The sequence below is a fragment of the Bufo bufo genome, chromosome 6, assembly GCF_905171765.1.
Source record: "Bufo bufo chromosome 6, aBufBuf1.1, whole genome shotgun sequence".
Lineage (NCBI taxonomy): Eukaryota > Metazoa > Chordata > Amphibia > Anura > Bufonidae > Bufo > Bufo bufo.
Genome location: NC_053394.1, coordinates 425,492,976 through 425,512,624, shown reverse-complemented (window position 1 = coordinate 425,512,624; position 19,649 = coordinate 425,492,976). Strand labels below are relative to the sequence as shown.

General features: G+C 42.5%; 1 protein-coding gene across 3 annotated transcripts in view; it reads left to right on the top strand.

Moving 5' to 3' along the window:
* ARHGAP44 (Rho GTPase activating protein 44) overlaps positions 1-17,781 on the top strand; it is a 134,671-nt gene extending 116,890 nt beyond the window's left edge. Inside the window, exons 17-22 of one of the 3 annotated variants that reach the window (XM_040437532.1) lie at positions 3,273-3,488; positions 7,230-7,661; positions 9,191-9,324; positions 9,478-9,825; positions 10,100-10,151; positions 16,430-16,562. In XM_040437532.1, the coding sequence (XP_040293466.1) occupies positions 3,273-3,488; positions 7,230-7,661; positions 9,191-9,324; positions 9,478-9,825; positions 10,100-10,107 (1,138 nt within the window). In that variant the 3' untranslated portion in view covers positions 10,108-10,151; positions 16,430-16,562. Of the gene's footprint in view, positions 1-3,272; positions 3,489-7,229; positions 7,662-9,190; positions 9,325-9,477; positions 9,826-10,099; positions 10,152-16,429 lie in introns of all 3 variants that reach the window. The other 2 variants (XM_040437531.1, XM_040437533.1) reach the window with 2 other exon arrangements.
* The last annotated feature ends 1,868 nt before the right edge of the window (positions 17,782-19,649 follow it).

Genomic DNA, 19,649 nt, shown 5'->3' with positions numbered 1-19,649 from the left:
GCGTTCTGCTGAAAAACGTATGATCTAAGGTCACCCAGTGGGCGTCTCGAGGCGGCCGCTCCGAGGCTTGGTAGGCAGCCTGTGTTAGGTCGCCACGTTGCTAGGACTGTGTTTCATCTGCCAAGAAAAATTTACCAAGATGAAAAGCGAAGCGTCTGCAGATTAGCCAGATCCCCCGTGGAGGCAAGTGATTCGCAGCAGTGTTTTAAGCGAGATGATGGTGGGTGGCCGCTCAGTCACCGGTTGCATAGTAGAAACTAAACTATAAATCTGCCTTCCCAATAGAATTGTGACCTGTATCGACTATCACGGCCCTTTAATTAAATAGCAGAATAGCGCCCACTTTCTCCTTCGAAGGTAGATGGTCGGTATGGCGCGTTGGCCTGTCCATGCATGTATGCTGCTTCTATGACTGGATGACAGATATCAAAAGTTGCAACTTTTCCTCCTTTAGCTGTTAGTAGGAAGAACAGCTCCGGAGCACAAGCTGCTGCTATAACAAGTAAAATGCTGTAACGGAGGCTGTTTGGGCCATCACTTACCGATAGAATATGGTGTTTCTTACAAGTTTCCTTCTCCGACTCTCTCTCTTCTCGGGGGCTAGATTTTCTCTCTTCGATGTGGCTTATCTTTAACCCTGAGACTACTGTTCCTATATGCACTTAAAGGGGTTGTCCATCGGGATTACATTTTTAAATATGAGGGCTAGAATAGGTTAAAAAAAGAAATTGGTCAGCCCACTGCCACCAATTCTGACACCTGCCTGCTCCCCTCTGGTCCCCACTGGCCGGACACTTGGGAAATGGTAGCAGATGGCTGCTCAGCTACTCATTGGATACAGTGGTGCCCACATCAGCTGCAGGAGATCAGTGAGGTGAGTAATCATTCATTTTTTATTTATTTTTAACCCTTTCTGCCCCATATATAAAGTTAATCCTGTCGGACAACCCCCTAAAGAGCATCTGTCAGCAGTTTTGTACCTATGACACTGGCTGACCTGTTACATGTGCACTTGGCAGCTGAAGGCATCTGTGTTGGACCCATGTTCATATGTGTCCGCATTGCTGAGAAAAATTAAGTTTCAATATATGCAAATGAGCCTCTAGGAGCAATGGGGGCGTTACCATTACACCTAGAGGCTCTGCTCTCTCTGCAACTGCCGAGCTCTCTGCACTTTAATTGACAGGGCCAGGCATGATGAGGTTTTCACTGCCTGACCTAGTCAAAGTGCAGAGGTTGCGGCAGTTGCAGGGAGAGCAGAGCCTCTAGGTGTAATGGTAACGCCCCCGTTGCACCTAGAGGCTCATTTGCATGTAGTAAAACTTCATTTTTCTCAGCATTGAGGGCACATAGGAACATGGGACCAACACAGATGTCTTCAGCTGCCAAGAGCACATGTAACAGGTCAACCAGTGTCATAGGTACAAATCTGCTGACAGATGCCCTTTAACATCTGGACCTGCCACTTTCTATCCTCTGAATGATGCTAGAGTATTCAGCTCTTAAACCTTCCCACGTTTTCAGGAAATTTCATAGTAATTTGGTTGGTTACCATGGTAATGCTACATCTGTATATTCAGTATGGCATCGAGCCCCTACACAAAGAACACTGTAGGTTAATATAAAGCTCTTACACATGTGTAGCTCTAGTTGTGCACATCATTGTACCTTGTAAACCGACCTATAGCATTCAGAAACAGCGCATCTCCAAGTATCTTATGCTCCACTCACAGCTAGAGCTGAATTCCACTAATTTCCTGATAAAGTCTCACATCACTCCCTGCTGGTTCAGTGTCTGCAGTGTAGAAAATACAGCATTTGCACCAGACACTGCTTAGTAGTCAATATATCCCATAATAGAGTTCAGCAGAGTGAAATGCATGATGGGATCTAAATTGACATCAGAATTCGGATTGCAGCTCTTGAGGTCACTGGAGTATAAGACATGATATGACTGTGGATCAGTAGGAGGTAAGGTAGGTACAGTATTTGCAGGGTTACTAAATCAATTATAAAAGACTCAGAGTTAGACCGTCTCGTTAAGCTTTTACGCCTATAGTTCCCTATCAGGGGCTCCCTCCACCTGAAGACGGCCCTGTCCTGTCCTTTCAGCCCTGACCCCGCTCTAACATTATTTGTGTTTTTGTCCATGCAGCCTTAGGAAAATTCAGAGGTAAGATGTACCTCCGGGATGTCCACCCGAAATGCGTAGTGTGTAATCTTGTCCCACAGCTCCCTCAGTCCTTCACTATGTGCATGTCTATTGTACCAGATCTCACTGTGACTTTCATGTGGCACCTCCACCAGTGTCCTCTTGTGTGTGTGACCTTTGCTCTTCCAAGACCATAGAGAAATGACCATTCATGGTGGCCCTTCATCCGTTGGTCAGATTGCAACAATTTGGAGTCCATTGACGGACTATGGACTGTCATGAATGGCAGCCTGTACTCTGTTGATGGCAAGATGGGGGAACATAATTATTGGAAGTTCCTTCTATATGACTAAGGAGACATTGAGGACCTTAGGACAACCTCCATTTGTTTCAGTTTTGACCTAGCTATGTCATATTGGGGCTAATGATACCTTTAATGCCACCCAATACATTGAGATGGCCGTGGACTGTGCTGTACCTGTGGCCGGTTGACTCGGGGTCTGAAAAGCTCACCCTTGGACAGTTTGGCTAACCACCTATACGTTCTGGTAAGGCTGGTCATCCAGTCCAACCAAGTACAGCCCTGTCATTGACCCAGTGCTTTGGACAGGTAGACGTTTACCTCACTGTTGTCTATTGCTATTATTGAATTGTCTTTTTTGTGTGTGTTTTATCTTTTTGCCGATTTCCACCGTCCTGTCAAACAAAAAAATGTGTGGAAGGTAGGATTTCTGTCAGAGGAACCATTGGGTATACCACTTGCTCTCATCGAATTTTAATGCCCTGTAGCTGAGGAGTACGAACAAGTACATAGAGCCCCCATTTTCAAGGTGGTCTTAGGTGCCATTTTATACTTCCGACCTACCGAGAGTGTGTGCTATGAATGATGGGTTTCTGTTCGAATACTGATCTATGTATTGCTATTTTTTTATCAAGGTGGTTAATGTGCTTCACTGTGATGTATATGTTTTATTGCTGTAACCTTATTTTATGCTTCTGTTTGTCCTTTGTTCCCCTCCTGTTGGGGAGCCCGTTGTACCGTGATATTGGCTCAGTCTCTCTCTTTCTTTAACCTCCCTTGTAGAGATGGTAAGCAGATGTCTTTGTATTCCCCCCATAGCATGGGCGTCAGGGTGATGGACACCTCTTGGGTTGCCCGCCGCAGTTCTTCCTTAGTCCGCAAAGGCCCCTCCACCCCGCCCGCCATTCAACCCCCTGCTCCTCCTCCGCTCGATACCGCAGCCACACCTCAATCACCAAATCCCGACTTTTCCGTAGAGTCTCCCTCCCCCACTCCTCCCAGTAGCGGCTCCCAGCCAGGTCCCGAGAGGACAAGGTAAGATCTCAACCAACGATCATCACCACACGCTTTGCTTTGAGCCAACCTGCCCTCAGTAACGAACCTTCTCCCCCAAGACCGCTTTTAGGTTCATTTTTTCCCCTCATTTTTTAGGACCCTTTTTTATGCATTTTGAGTTAAGATTTAGTAATATTTTAACCATATTTCCCCTATGTCTGTAACTTGAGGGGAAAAAGCCATTTTGTATTATTGTCCTTCCACCAGAAAATCTCTTTTGTGCATCAAGTAGATGTGAGAGAAATCTGTGATACAGATTTACTATTACATAAAACTTAAATATGGAAATGCTTCACTTGCAATACCAGACACAGCCAAGGGTGGCACTGTAGTGGCAACTGGTGCAATGAAAGAGGGGGGATCTCTGGATCCATGTGAGGTACAGAGCTGGTTCTTGCTTTGTTAGAAAGAGATTGTCATAAGTACCATATGATGTCTGATTCTCATTTTTACATTAGTTATGGGACATCTGCTTTTAAAGAAAACAAGTTTAGTTTTGAAATTTTTTGCACAAAAAGTTTTTTTTTTTGTGCCTTAAAACTGGCGCACAGTCTTTAATAATCTCCCCCCAATCTTATTTATATATGGCTGGAGTCATTGAAATGTACTAAATATAGAGAGCGGCCATATTTTTTTTAAAAGTTGACCTCAAGGGAAGCTCTCTCCCTTATTTATGACCTAAAAGCGGCCTGCACATTAAAGGGGTTTTCCGGGATTTTAATATTGATGACCTATCCTCAAGATAGATCATCAATATCAAATCGGCAGAGGTCCAACACCTGATCAGCTGGTTGAAAAGAAGGCCGTGCTCCATGCGAGCGCAGCCTTCCCTTGCTTGTTTTCCTTCCTTTTCGTTGACAGCGCAGGTGTAACTACAAGCCGTCCCATTCATTTCAATGGGACGGCTCTGTAGTATACACTTGAATAGGAACGGGAAATGAATGGGACAGCTTGTAGTTACACCTGCTCGCCGTCGACACGGTGCGCGGCCTTCTCTTCAACCAGATGATCGGTGGGACCCCCGCCAATCTGATATTAATGGCCTATCCTGAGGATAGTTCATCAATATGAAAACACCCAGAAACCCCCTTTAAGCTATACCATTCAGCTTTGGCATACGTGTGGCCCCAATTTTACGCCTCACTCATCTGCTTCATGGCTGACCCACGGTCTAACGCTGCTGTTCGGCTTCTTTTTAATAATCAATATCTATGTCACTGATTTATTTACACTGGACATAGCTCGGCCCCCTACCTCTAACATGTCACCTCATACCTGTCCCGTCCCCTTCTAACAAAACTCACCTGATATTATGTCATCTGTAAGGGGAGACATGTTAATGCAGTGTAATTAATCCTCACACCTGCCATATATCCCTTCCTTAAAGTGATGCTCCACCTTTTTATCCTCATGTGACTTTTTTAGGTTCAAAATTTTATATCAATTATTTCTTAATTTTTCTGACATAATGTCCAGTTTCTAGCTGCCTGTCGTCACCACTAGAGGGAGCTTGGTGCAATATGCACCAAGCTCCCTCTAGTGGTGACGACAGGCAGCTAGAAACTGGACATTATGTCAGAAAAATTAAGAAATAATTTATATAAAATTTTATACACAATATGTGTATACAGTGAGTCTCCTCTAGTGGTGACGACAGGCAGTCAGATACTTATGACTATGCAGGGGATTTGGAACTCTGTATCAGAAAAACAAATCTCTGGCGATTATTGTCCTTTAATGAGACAATAACTACTACAGATTTCAGACCTGTTTACGTTAAGAAATAGAGTTTGAGGATATCCACTTTGAAGAGAACCTGTCACTATTAGGGACATCTTATAATTCAATAGTGAGTGTTATTACTTCCATTAAAAAGCCCCACCCTGAGAGGGATCATCTGATATATCATTTGACTCCACCGAATCAGCAAGGGTTCTGTTTTTAGGACTTTTTGCGCTATGGAAGCTGTTTGGTGGTTGTATACAGTAGTATAACTATGTTACAGATCATAAACTCTACCCTCACTCCAGGGGTGACAACAGATCACCCCCAATACCCCATTTCCTCATATTACACTCACATGGGATCCCGAAACTTGAGCAATTTCTAAATACCTGTAGTCTTTATTACACATTTCCTACTATTTTGCTTCTGCAAAGTGTGTGTAAGTCCATCACCTAGCTGCCGAATCTGACAGAAATCGATGAGTCCTTTGTGACAGCTCTCTCTCCCCCTCCCTTTATTCAGTGTTAGAGATATCAGCAGGGAGGGGAAGGAGGTTGGACATGATTAGAGTGTAGGGAGGGGGAAATCATCCAAGGAAGACAGATCACACAATTTGTAGATAGGGAGGAAAGCACACACATGGCATTTTGCATAAGGCTACATTCACATGACCGTATGTGTTTGGCAGTCCGCAAATTGCGGATCCACAAAAGATACGGATGGCGCCAGTGTTGCATCTTTTTTTTTTTGGCGGATCCATTGTAACACAGACGCAAAACGGACAAGAATAGGAAATGTTCTATCTTTTTTGTGGGGCTTCGGAATGGACATACTGACAACACGGCACGCTGTCCGCGTTTTTTGCCGACCCATTGAAATGAATGGGTCCCTATCTGCAAAATAGGACGGACACAAAAACTATTTACGGCCTAAGGAAGACAGCAGCATCCTAGACACACCAATCGTCATGTAATAATGGGAGGGACATGTGCACATGAGAAAAGTCTGAAACTAGGAGCAGGTTGTAAGCTGAATTGTTCACCAGTCTACAAATGTCTGGCATCCCAATATCCGTCATTACTTTGATTTGAGGGCTAGCTAACGCCCTCCTAAATTATAGTAACACTCTGCCTATTCCCTTGGATCAAGTCGTTAAACACAAGACACCAGTAGTCAGTATCTCTATCTGATCATCATCAGATTGACTTTACAATACTTCACTCACCTTTTCTAACCTTGAGCTTCATCTTGTCTTCTACTCCATTTACTAGCAGAGCTGCGTTCACAATTCTTTTTGACGCACCTCCCGGTCCTGTGTTACAGAATGTTACTCAGTTCAGATACAGAAGTAAAAAAAATGTGACCTTGTGACGCCCGAGAGCAAAAGGACACCATCAGAATTTTGAATGCAGCTCTGGAAGTGACTGGTGGTCATGTATAAATAAAAGTATTTGCAAAGCATTATATGCAGATTTATACTGTGTGGTTTGGAGCTGTTTTTAGTAAGGATTTTTTTTCTATAACTCATTTTTTTCATTAGAATAATCCATCGATTAACCCCATAAAACCAGTTACTTACAATATCAATCATTGCTCAAAAAATTAGCGAAAAATTGTTTTGAACATAAAAAGAACCCTGCATACGTGCTGTGTCCGTATTTGTGTGTTGTCTGGATACTGAATTGCATGTCTCGTGACTTTCTTCCATTCGTACCTGTGTTTGTGAGCGTTGACCATCTGTGCTCCTGTCTGCCACTGACCTTGACTTCATCCGCACTCATCCTCTCCATTACCTGCAGAGCGAATGGCTTTTCTTGCAGATAGAACCTCCTCACCTACCATCCTACGCGTTTTGCACTTCTGACCACTTTTTTTACTCTCTTGTTGGGTTATTCCATGTACAAATATTTTTTCTCTTGTCTTCTGTTTCTATTTTTTTTGTTTTGTTGTTCCTGTGTTCCTTTTATCGCTCTTCCCCCCCTCCATCGAGTACAGCGGAGATGAGATTTCGCCCCAGTGGTCGGATTCCTGTTACAACTATCCTTCCCCTGAAGAAGACCGACCCCTCTCGTACCCAAGCTCACAGCACCCTACCCTCCATCCTCACCCTCCTAAAGCTCCACCATCTGCCAAGCCTGATGCCACCTCTACCTTTCGGTGGTCTGGCTACAGCCAAACTTTGCCTCCTTCCCCTCCAAAGCTTGACATAAACTCGAACCCCAAACCTTGCTTTTTACACCTCACTAAGCAAAGCTCCCTCTCTGATCCTCACGCTTCTGAGCCTAACGTCTCACCGCTCTACATCAAAACCCCACTCGTCCTAACCAAACCCGACCCATCTGGCACCCCTAACCTTCCCGCTATGTCAGCCTCGCCCCCGTGGCTCAGCTGTTCCTGCGCTCGAGACAAGGGAACCAAGCTGACTAGGTAATTGAATACAGGTTTGATGTATGTCATTGTAAAAACTGCGCCTCCATGGGACAAGATGTTGCATTGAAAGACTTGCTTAGTAAAAAATAAAACAGAAACGATGTATGCTTTGCCAGGTAATCATCCAAACAGCCGAGAAGACTTCAGCAGTTTTTCGGTGGCTTCATTTTAAAGCTGCAGCAAATCCCCTCAAGGGCCTTGTGGAGCTTAAAATATCCACCAAGTATGAAGGAAATGAATGTCTTTGCTAAGGGGACAAAATGACTCAGCGGCATGAGTCAGTCCCATAAAAATGAATGTCAGCCTCATATAAAAAAATAAAATAAAAGTCTCAAAAATGAGCAACACGAATCTGTGATCAAGAGTCGTGGAGTCTTCACTCTGTGAATGGATTCCATTACAGTAAAGCTTCGAAGTCCAATAGGTTCTAATTACTTGTAAAAGGATATGTTGACGGAGGTGGCCCCCACCTTCATCAGTTTAACTCCTTAGTGACCACCAATACGACTTTTTACCGACGCAGCAAAAGGGCCTTAGACTAGATCGCTGGCTTTAATCAATGATTATATGCACCCAAAATGGTGCATTTAAAACTATAACTTGCCCTGCAAAAAACAAGCCCTCATACAGGTAGATTGATGGAAAAACAAAAAAGTTATAGCCCTTGGAAAGCGATGATGAAAAAATCTGCGTGGTTAAGAGAAGATTACAGCTTCAAAGAGTGTCTCCTAAGAGGACCCAACGCATCAGTGCTTTTTTCAGACATCCCATTTAGTTTCATTTAGTGCAATGCAGGAGAATCGGGCACTTGTCACCAGGTCCTCCTGCAGATTTCAGCTGATCGATGAGGATCTTTGAAGTAGGACAGCTTGTGTTCAACTTCTTTTTGAGAGAACCATTCAACAAAAAGATCCATCCAACTGTCGCCCCAAAGTTAGTACAGATATCCCAGTCTAACAGGGTCAGACAGATTATAGAATGCAGTACCCCACCCTATTCCAAGTATCTTTGAGGTGGGACTGGTAGTAGGGCGTTCCCAGGAGTAGAATTACTTTTTTTAGGGTCATGTTGGGAACCACTGGTTTAAGCTGCTGTCTAGAATAGAAAATAATATTTTACCTTTCGGACATGAATCGGAATGTATTACTTTTTATGTTAGAACATCATATGCTTTATTAAACTTAGACTGCCAATCCCCCTCCCTTAGTGAACGCTCTAATAATTGATTGAGTGGAAAAGGAAGAGTTTGATGGAGCTGTAGACAAAACTTTTTAGGTACCTTCTCTAAATTTATTGTGTGTCAGCAGAGGTCGTAGTGATCTTCCAGGAATGTCCATTCTGATTGAAAACCATGTGAGACAGGAGTAATCTTTAGAATCAGTCTTTCTTAAATTTATGGAAAGTCTGTCTGTAGAGTAAGTAGTTAAGATGTCTGATTTCACTTGATCGTGTCTACTTTGTCCAAAAATAATTTTAGTCTGATTCCGAGTATCTCTTTTTACGACGTTTGCGATTTTATTTTGCAGTACATTGAAAGGGAAGGAGATTTCTCCTGTATCTGGGCCAAAGGGAAGTCCTAGCACTGGTCATATGGTGTCCACAGGTGGAATGGGGCTGAACCAACTATCAACAGAGCAAAGTCCTCATTCTCTTAGGAAAGGTACATTTGAGATGCAACTTGGTAGGTAGCGGCAGAGGATGACATAAGATGGTCCTCTCCACGCCGAACTACATAGACCCAATAGACTCATGCCATTGTGGTTGGACGATGTTGACCTTACCTTATATAACATCCTTTTTTTTCTGTCCATAGTGTCTAAGAAACTAGCACCTGTTCCACCCAAAATCACGTACACTCAGACAGGGGCAGTGTCAGATCAGTCAACGGGTCAACCTTCTCCCGTCAGTCTTTCCCCAACCCCTCCTAGCACACCTTCACCCTATGGACTCAACTACCAAGGTTCTCTCGCTCTGACGCCGAGCCTGGCGTCTCCGCCTCCAGTGACCAGCACTTTAACAAAATCCCGTCCTACTCCTAAACCAAGACAGAGACCCTCACTTCCCCCTCCACAGCCTCCCACGAGTCAGTCTGCTTCCAGTCCTCAGTCTTCAGACAACAGTATCTTAGATGGCCTGTCTCCTGGAGATAGCATGTCTACAGGTAAGTAGTCCTCGTTGGCATGTGTGTCTCCCAATTATGTGTAGATATTTAAGAGAAAAAAACATCTTATCACAGCATTGTTTTATATTTAAGGGAGAAAATAAAATGCCAACTTTTTGAAATAATTTTCTAAAAATAAAAATTGCCCATTTTTCTCACTTTCCATCTCCCACCAACAAATAGCACTAAGCGTTATGTTTTTGTTTTTTTTTGTTTTCTTTTTATGTTGTGTTCCCTCTGTCTCCCCTCGTTCTCCCTTCCCGTTTCCTCGCAGCCGTTTGACGTGAGTGGCGCTGTGTTGGATATGTGTGAGGGGGAATCTCCTGGTAAGCTGGAGCTCCAACCGTTTCACACCCACCTTGACCATATGCTACCAGTAGTCTTGAGCAACCAAAATGTAACCATTTGTCATTGTGTCCTCTAAGCACATGCGCAGTTTATCATATTTCCATTTTTTTTATCTGCCTCAAATATACAAGAAAGCTCCAACTTATTACACCATTTCACAGTTTAAATTTCCATATAACGTTGAGTAACATGATGTCTTATACTCCAGTCACATCCAAAGCTATATTCACCTGGATAATTCTTGCAGCTAAGGTGCCCATACACTTTAGCGAGTAGTCACCTGAATGCATATTTGGGCAACATCTGTTCCCTCTGTATCCATGTTTTGGTCAAGCATGCATGTGTTCTGTATAGGGTGAAGGGAGTAGGCTAATACCAGACTACTCTCTTACTGGCTTATCTACCCAAGAACAACAGGATCGATCAGGTATGACTAGTTTCACACTAGCATCACAGGTCTTTAGCAGACTGTTCCGGCTAAGAACGGCCAACCGGAGCTCTCTGGATCCAGCATTCCAGCATAGCCAGATGTTACCACAATTTTGCTGGAAGGCATTGTGGTAACATCTGGTTATGCCGAATCTAGAGAGCTCCGGCTGGCTGTTCTTTCCCAGAACAGCCTGCCGGAGTCCTGTAACGCTAGTGTGATACTATCCATACCTGGATCCCATTATAGTCAACGGTACCGGCGGGCATTGTGGTAATTTCCAGCTATGCCGAATCTAGAGAGTTCTGCTGTAACAGCCTGACCCTTCTTGTTGGGGGACAATCGGTTCATCCCTATACACATTACATGGTTGGCTTGTCTTGCCGAAATTGTCAGGTTTGGACAACATTACATTAATGTGAATGGCCAGATTTAGATGAAAGTCAGCCAAACCTGTGTATTGGTGTGTCCCGTCTGTTCCCCAACATCAGGTGTTGGAGAAAGGAAGCGTCAGACATGATGGATTTGAAAATACCCTGAAGCTTTGTTGTTTGCCCAGGAGATAAGCTGGTGCTAGATGAGTATGGGAGGAATGGCTGTCAGCAGCTCAAGCATTCATCTGACTACAGAGTGCAGATTAACTGTAGTCTGTCTCCAATGGCAACCATAAGAATTCTGAAGGCACCTCCAGATGTGACTTGACTATAGGAAATGACTCAAGATCAGTAAAGAAAAATTGTTATACTGTAAATCTCAACAACTACCCTTCATTAGGGTTACCAAACAGAACAAGTATCCTGAAAACATAAAATAATTGGCAAGTAGTCCCAAGCTTTATAGAAGGTATGGTATCTTGGTAAAGTCACTCTCTCAGGACCTCACGTGTTTAATAGGTCTGTAGTGCTTGTGTTAGAGGGCATTCTTCAGCCATGAAAATCCTAGCTAGCCCTTCATCTGGATTTGGTTGCCCATCACTGCTGCACTGTTGCCTATTTCCCACCTTCGGTCAACGCTTCTACACATAGCTGTCACAAAGAGAGTCCTAAAACCAAAATTTTTTTTTTTCCCCTTCAGACTTTTTGAGAATGAACATGCAATGTGCTGACATCACGGTCATACGTGGCACCGCTTTACACTGTGTCATGTTCATTTTCAAGAGAACTTGCCAAAGACGATCCTGTGTGTTAAATTTGATATCCATATAACTTACTTAGGGGAACGCAGGTTGGTGGGAAGTAACGGACCCCTGACGGCTATATGTACAACCTCGGCACTAACTCTCCCACTGGCAGCAGCCTTCGCATGAGTCTGCAAGCCAAAAACTGCATGGCTCAGTCTCTCTTAACGCTTGTCAAAAAAAAAAAAAAGTCCACAAATGCAAGATCCTATTGGGATGATCTGTAATGTTCTACCCCTTGTTTCCAGATGTTTTTGGTCGTTCCGTTGCTTATTGAAGGCTTTGTCTAGTTAGAAGTGTCGGTGAGACAGATGTCTGGGTCTTTTTGGAGTTGTGTTGGTTGTATTATAAATTTTAATTATTTTGTGGTGTCCGTGGTATTAACAGTACTGAATGTAGAGGACATGGATTTAAAGAGCACCTGTAAGCCGGATCAACGATATTAAGCCAGACATGCTGCCTGCTAGAGTTGATCCTGCTGACTACAATCCTGTCTGCCTTGCAAATTGGTTGCGGCATTCCTGAGAAAAAAGATTTTTTATTCTTTCTGTAGTTGAGGTCTTCGGTGCACCAAGGGGCGGTGCGGCGCCCCTCGGCTTTTCAGTGCTGGCCACGCCCCATGGTGAACTGAAGCCATCCCCTGCTTAAAGAATAAAACGCCTTTTTCCTTGGGAATGCCACAATCGCATTTCACAAGAAGAGTATTATTTTAACTGGCAGAATCAACGCTACCAGACGGTATGTCTAATTTAATAGGGTTGATCCTGATGACAGGTGCTTGGTAAAGGGCTGTACAGAATTAGAAAAACACCCTCACTCCGACAGTTTGAACAGACTTAGGGTCCCATTCACACGACCGTCTATTTCTGTCTGCAACCGTTCTGCAATTTTACGGATAGGATGCGGACCCATTGATTTCCATGGGGCCGCAAAAAAGATAGAACGTCCTATTCTTCCCTCTATTTCCGGACAAGAACAGGCATTTCTATCATGGAGAAGAATTTTCTGTTCTGCAAAATGCGGTAGGCACATGGTCTGTATTTTGAGCCCAACTAGTTATGGAAATAGTTTCCTTTAAGAAAACCAAGCGCTGCGTCTGTATTCGGGCAGTTGTCTAAGAAACCCATTATGTCATTGATGACATCACAGGGCGGCCTGTGGCAGAAGGGGCTGGAGAGCATGCAGAGAGAACACAAAGCTATCTTCTCACTGCATGTTCTTGCATATAGATTCATAGTGACTGTGACCTAAAGCTCTTTATTTGTATATGGGGACATCTAACCCTAACCCTGCTCACCAGAACCTTAAAGGGGTTGTCCAAAATTTTTATATGGGTGGCCCATCCTCAATATAGGCCATGAATATCAGATTAGTAGCATCCGACACTCCACATCCTCGACGATCAGCTGTTACCTTGTATCAGACCTACACAGTGCCATCCATTGTGTAGTGGACAGAGCTGGTAACTGCAGCACTGCACCCATTGGAGTTAATATTTCTTTTCTGCCCATTTGTCTTTACATAAGATCAACAAAAAAAAAAAAAAAAAAAAAATAGCAGGTCTAATTTGAACCAGCAAGAAAGCCCTGTGTCCCGCAAGACAAATTACAGTAGACTTACAGCAGTTATTGGGGTAAAAAAAAAAAATTCTTTAAAAATCTCACCGCACAGATCCCCCATCACTCCTGTACTGAGGCAGCCCTGTCCTCCACCATTTTCTACATCCTGCTGCAGCAGTGACCTCACAAGACAGGGACACGTGGGTGCTTTTCTGTGGATTCAAATGTACAGGACTAAAGAGGCTTAAAGAATGGCCAAATGAATAAAAGGTTTACTAAGCAGCGATAAAAGACATATGCAGAAAATCTGCTTTAAAGGGACTCTGTCACCACTTTCTAACCCCCCCTTTTAAAAGTATTGTTATCTCCATGGCGCCCCTGTGATTACAAAGGTGTTGTTAGAAGATAAATTCGCCGTCTCCTTTTGATAAAAAGAGCTTTTATCTAACCTGTCAATCTTCTTGATAAGGTGCCCAGGGCGTTTCTGTTGGTCTCAAGCTGCCACCCGCCGCCGCCACCGTTGGTGCCCAGCTCCTCCCCTGATGCTTTCAGCGCCGCCTGAATGTAATGAAATACGCCTCCGGCTCTCGCTCAGTGCCCCCTTCTCCTTTTCAAAGATCCCGCGCGTGCGCACAGGCCTGTGCCTGATGCGCCCGTGCGGACATTTACAATCAGCCTCATTGAGCGAAGTGCGCATGCGCGCACTTCGCTCAACCTCCTCATCAGACGAGCACTGCAGCCGGCCGTCTGATGAGGAGGTTGAGCGAAGTGCGCGCATGCGCACTTCGGTCAATGAGGCTGATTGTAAATGTCCGCACGGGCGCATCAGGCACAGGCCTGTGCGCACGCGCGGGATCTTTGAAAAGGAGAAGGGGGCACTGAGCGAGAGCCGGAGGCGTATTTCATTACATTCAGGCGGCGCTGAAAGCATCAGGGGAGGAGCTGGGCACCAACAGCGGCGGCGGCGGGCGGCAGCTTGAGACCAACAGAAACGCCCTGGGCACCTTATCAAGAAGATTGACAGGTTAGATAAAAGCTCTTTTTATCAAAAGGAGACGGCGAATTTATCTTCTAACAACACCTTTGTAATCACAGGGGCGCCATGGAGATAACAATACTTTTAAAAGGGGGGGTTAGAAAGTGGTGACAGAGTCCCTTTAAGGTTCATTTTAGTGGTTCTTTCCCTTCAGTTATTACTTTTCAATGTAGTACTTTTCTGTAGTTCCTCGTACAGATGGGCACAAGGCCGCATTTCTATGGGCTGAGTTCGCTGCACACTGGAAGATTCTTAGGGGTATAAAGCTACATGTAACAGAGAAAAGGCTCCAAAGAAGACCTCTGTGTGAGAACTACCTGTCTTTTGTACCTACCATCTTAAATACTGGCAGGAGTTTACCAAGAATTGACTGCAGGTTAAATTATTGTTTCTTTACTTCATGCTGATCTGTGTATGTTTTGTGTGTATTATGTCTTTATCACTGCTTAGTAAACCTTTTATTCACTTTGTCATCGTAAGCCTACTTATTCCCGTACCTTAAGCCTATATTAGACTCGCAGGAATGATCTGGCAGTCTAATACTGCCGCCGATTACCCAATGAACGAGCAAGCTTAAAAATCATTGGTTCCCTGCGGCAGATCGTGCTGCCTAATCACAATATGTGCCGGCAAACAACTAGTCAGTATGGGGTGACGAGTGATGGCATAATGATCGCTCCTACCCATGCTATGGAGGAGATCGCTGCATCTAATAGCAGTGGTCTCCTCCGCTAGCGAACAGGATTCCCTCCCGACAATCGTCTGCTAGATCGTTTAATCTAAAACAGCCCTGAGAATACACCATAAAAACAAGGGGACAGGGACACGGGACTGCAGCCAGAAGCTTGCAGAGGTCACATTTCCTGTGTCAGGAGATCGTCAGGGCAGCAGGAAGTAGAGAATGATGGAGAACTGGGACTCTGGACAGGAGCAGAAGGGGAATCGTTCAGGTGAGTGGAGTTTTATTTTTTTATTAATTTATGTACACCACGCTGCGCCATTTTAAAGATGTTTTTTTAGTTGGACAACCCCTTTAAGAATGTAAAAAAAAAAAATCACCTTGAATTGTTTTCAAATAGAAATTTTTGGCTACAAAATTTTGTTCAAAATCCTGATTTAAGATGATTATAGGCTGCGAACAGGTGGGTTGGTGATGAGATTGGACAGATGCCTTCTAGATTTATTGCAACATGGCAGGACAACCATAGGTAGCCAAATCCCATGACTTTTTGATGATTTTGGTAGTAAGGATAGACAAGGAACTCGTTTTTATTAACTTATGAAACCTATAGATGAACTGATTGGCAACTGCATGCATCATTGAGCACAGGGCATGTTATAGACCCCTGAGGCATTCACACATTCTATTTTTGCTGTATTTTTTGTATTTTTTAATCACAGTAAAACTTTTTTCCCTAAACTTCAAAATTTACTGCAGAAACTACATGAAAAATAGAGTGTGTGAATACAGCTAGAGATGAGCGAATTTCATGTTATGAAATTCGTTCACGCTTCGTTTGGTGGTAAAAGCAGAATTGCGCTATGGATTCCGTTACCACGGACCATAACGCAATTCTATGACGGAATGCATAACGGAATGCCTTTAGAGGCATTCCATTATTCATTCCGTCATAATAGAAGTCTGTAGGCTGCAAAACTGATCCGTCCCGTTTCCGTTATGCAGGGGAGGACTCCCCTGCATAACGGAAACGGGACGGATCCGTTTTGCAGCCCATAGACTTCTATTATGACGGAATGAATAACAGAAAGCATTCCGTCATAGAATTGCGTTTTGGTCCGTGGTAACGGAATACATAGCGCAATTCTGTTTTTACCACCAAACGAAACGTGAACGAATTTCAAAATATGAAATTCGCTTATCTCTAAATTCAGCCTTAGCCTTGGACAAGTAAATCAAGGATTAGCTTGCAAAGTATTGGGGAAATGATATGTATTTCGGTTAGGGATAGAGGATTTCAGGCAAGTGGGTTCTAAATAACAGACTAAAAACCAATGCATCCAAAAAAGCTATACTAATATCCCCCATTGCTTTCCAGATATCATCCATTTTGACATTCCATCTATTCTAATTGAAATCGATACTGCCTTGAAACGTGATGCCATGAAACAGGAACAGCAGAGGCGCTCAGCCGAAGGCAGGACGGAATCGGATGAGGACTCGGAGAGCACGGCCCTCTGACGCTAAGCTCAATCTGTGCCCACCACGATCTACAGCCAAACTTGTGCCAATCTGTAAATGAGCCCGGTGTGCAGTTAACAGGGGGTGCCTTGGGATATTTTTTTCCTTTTTTCATAGGCCTTACTAGAATAGGGCTTTAATTTTTCCCTCTAAAAGTAAAAAAAAAAAAAAGGAAAATATTTTTTTAAATTGCCCATTTATTTTAAATGCCCCCGTTGCAGCCCTAGTACATATGATATCCTTGAGACCTCTAAGCAAGGGGTGAAAATAAATTGTGGCCGATCCCAATCCCTTAAGAATGCTATGTTCCTTATCAATGCTGCAGTGTAAAGCTGTGATCCTATATTGCGTTGATTATGTACCATGTGAAGAGTGATTTTACTTTTTGTAATCGAGATATTTTTGGTTATGCAGCTTTTCATAGCATTTGGTGGACTTGAGGTATCCAAAAAAAAATTCTAAAGCTCCTAGAAATATGGTTACAGAAGATTCAAATTGAGAACATTTCACTTGTTTCAACCCCATATAATAATACACTAAAATAGAAGCCAAACTGAAAACTTCTGTCCCTCTAGAATTGAGCTGGGCACACGTATATCAGTTGTGTCTGACCCGTTGTCCATAGCCTGATAGCGCCGGGCATGCAGCATTTTTCTGTCCAGCTTCAAAACAGATGCCCCGGATGAGATCAACGATCCCAGATGGGATCAGTTCCGGCCTCAGGGTATATACACATGGCAGGGTATATACGACCCTGGCCTTAAATTTCCAATATAAGTCAATAATACGGACAGAGTTTAAAAAGTAAGTTAATTTTTTACATTTTGAAATATAGATTTATGGATGCAATGGAGTTTTGTTACTTTTATAAGGGTGTACAATTTTGTTAATTTAATAATTGTGTTTATTTTAGTGTGTGTATGTCTTTTATTTTTAAGTATGGACTAAGTTCAAAGGTAACTTTTATTTTCTTTTTTTTGTTTGTTTGTTTTTTACATTTTTTCTCATTTGAGGGGGGGAAAAAAATCCCAAAAACTTCAGGAGTTTATTGAATTTCATTTTTCAATTTGACACTTAAAAACTCTATAATTACTACACTTTTTAAACAGTTTCTCCGTTAGTTACGAGAGTCAACCATAGTGCCAAAATATTTCTTTGTTTCTATAATTATCAGAAGGAAATCTGAATATCATCAGAATTTATTAAGTAAATATCCCCCCCACCACCACCACTAATTGTTTTGCTTATTTTAATTGCAATATGATTTTAATTTTATTTTTTTAACTCACAAGTTTTTTTTTTATTATTATTCAATATAAAGTTAAATCACGGTTTTAATTATTCTTGATTAGAAACATCCCTAACCGCATTCATAGATTTTTTTTCTTTTTCTTTTTTTCACAATGGGATAACTTTGGCTCACTCTTTGAACCACATTTATATTATATGTGAAAAAAATATGCTGCCTGTACATTTTTTTTTAAATGACAGATAACCTAAAAAAAAATATATACTTAATATAAATACAATCACCTACGTCATATTGGGAGGTTTCTATGGCCTGTGGATGGGATTAGTTGAAAAAAAATATTTTCTAAAAAAATACTATATTATAGATATCTATGGAGAAATTGCTATATGATTTTATTTTATTTTTTGCTTGTGTATGCGTGAGTGTATGAGGTCAGGTGTTGATGGTCTGCTATAGGAGAGAGGAAAATAAGCATACGGCATTGAGTCATGTATATATGTATTTGTTATCTATAGAAGATCCTAATGTATAATTGTAAAAAAAAAAGTAAAATGCTGCTCCGTCGGGCTGTATTTTCCAAAAAATATCTGTAAATAATAGAAAAAGAATTCCTCGTCCTGTCTCTCATCTCCAGTTTTTTATCTATTTTTCCTGTTACACTGAAATGTTTACATTTTATCTCAAGCAAATGTGTTTTATTTTACTTTTTTTTTTTGTGAACAACAAACTTGCCAAAAACCTGGTCAAATTTTGAAGTCTCTTCGAACAAATTGTGAATTTGCCTATTTGAACAAATATCTGAGAAAATAATTCAGACAATTTCAAGTTGTGAATTTCCCCTCGTCGGCCAAAGTGCCCCATCCTAAACCTGGACTTATGGGAAGAGTGAATCAAAAACTAGTGGACATTTTCCCCGATCCTCAAAAATGTGTGTTCAATATTCGTGTGAAATCTATGAAGACTATTAAAAAAAAAAATTCCACAATGTTGGTGAATTTGGAGGGCTCGAACAAACTTTTATTTTTTTTCCTTTTTGAAATAAAATATTTTACTGCCCTGTGTGTGTGTTACCGTTGGAGGTTCTTATGCACAATTTTCACCCTAGTGGCACCATGTTATCCATGTAAAATTTTATTGTTGTACAGTACTACCAACCATGTATGCAACACGTCAACGGAACACCCAGGACTGCACTGCTGAAAATACAATATGGCGTCGCCTTTTTAGTATTTCGGCGTGTACAGTCTATGGATTTCACCTGAAGGCGATACCCTCCATGTTGTGTCTGAACATGTGATAATCCTGCCAATTACTATATTGTATCTGTGCGTACCCATCTGTGGTAACACCAACAGGCCCTAAACCATAGCTCCTCCCCTTTCCTCCGAGAGCGAATGCTCTAAAGTTGTCTTTTTTATATATAAAAGAAAAAATAAAATACCTATAAAATCAAACATTTTGTGGTGTTGGTTAATTCTTATGAATTAGGGGGCATTAAACGGCATCTGTCAGCAGATTTGTACCTATGACGCTGACTGACCTGTTACATGTGCACTTGACATCTGTGTTGGTCCTATGTTCCTATGTGCCCGCATTGCTGAGAAAAATGATGTTTTAATATATGCAAATGAGTCTCTAGGAGCAACGGGGGCGTTACCATTACACCTAGAGGCTCTGCGCTCTCTGCAACTGGCGCGCCCTCTGCACTTTGATTGACAGGTCCACGCACTGTAAATGTCATCACACCTTGTTCTGTAAATCAAAGGGCAGAGGTTTCGGCAGTTGCAGAGAGAGCGGAGTCTCTAGGTGTAATGGTAACACCCTC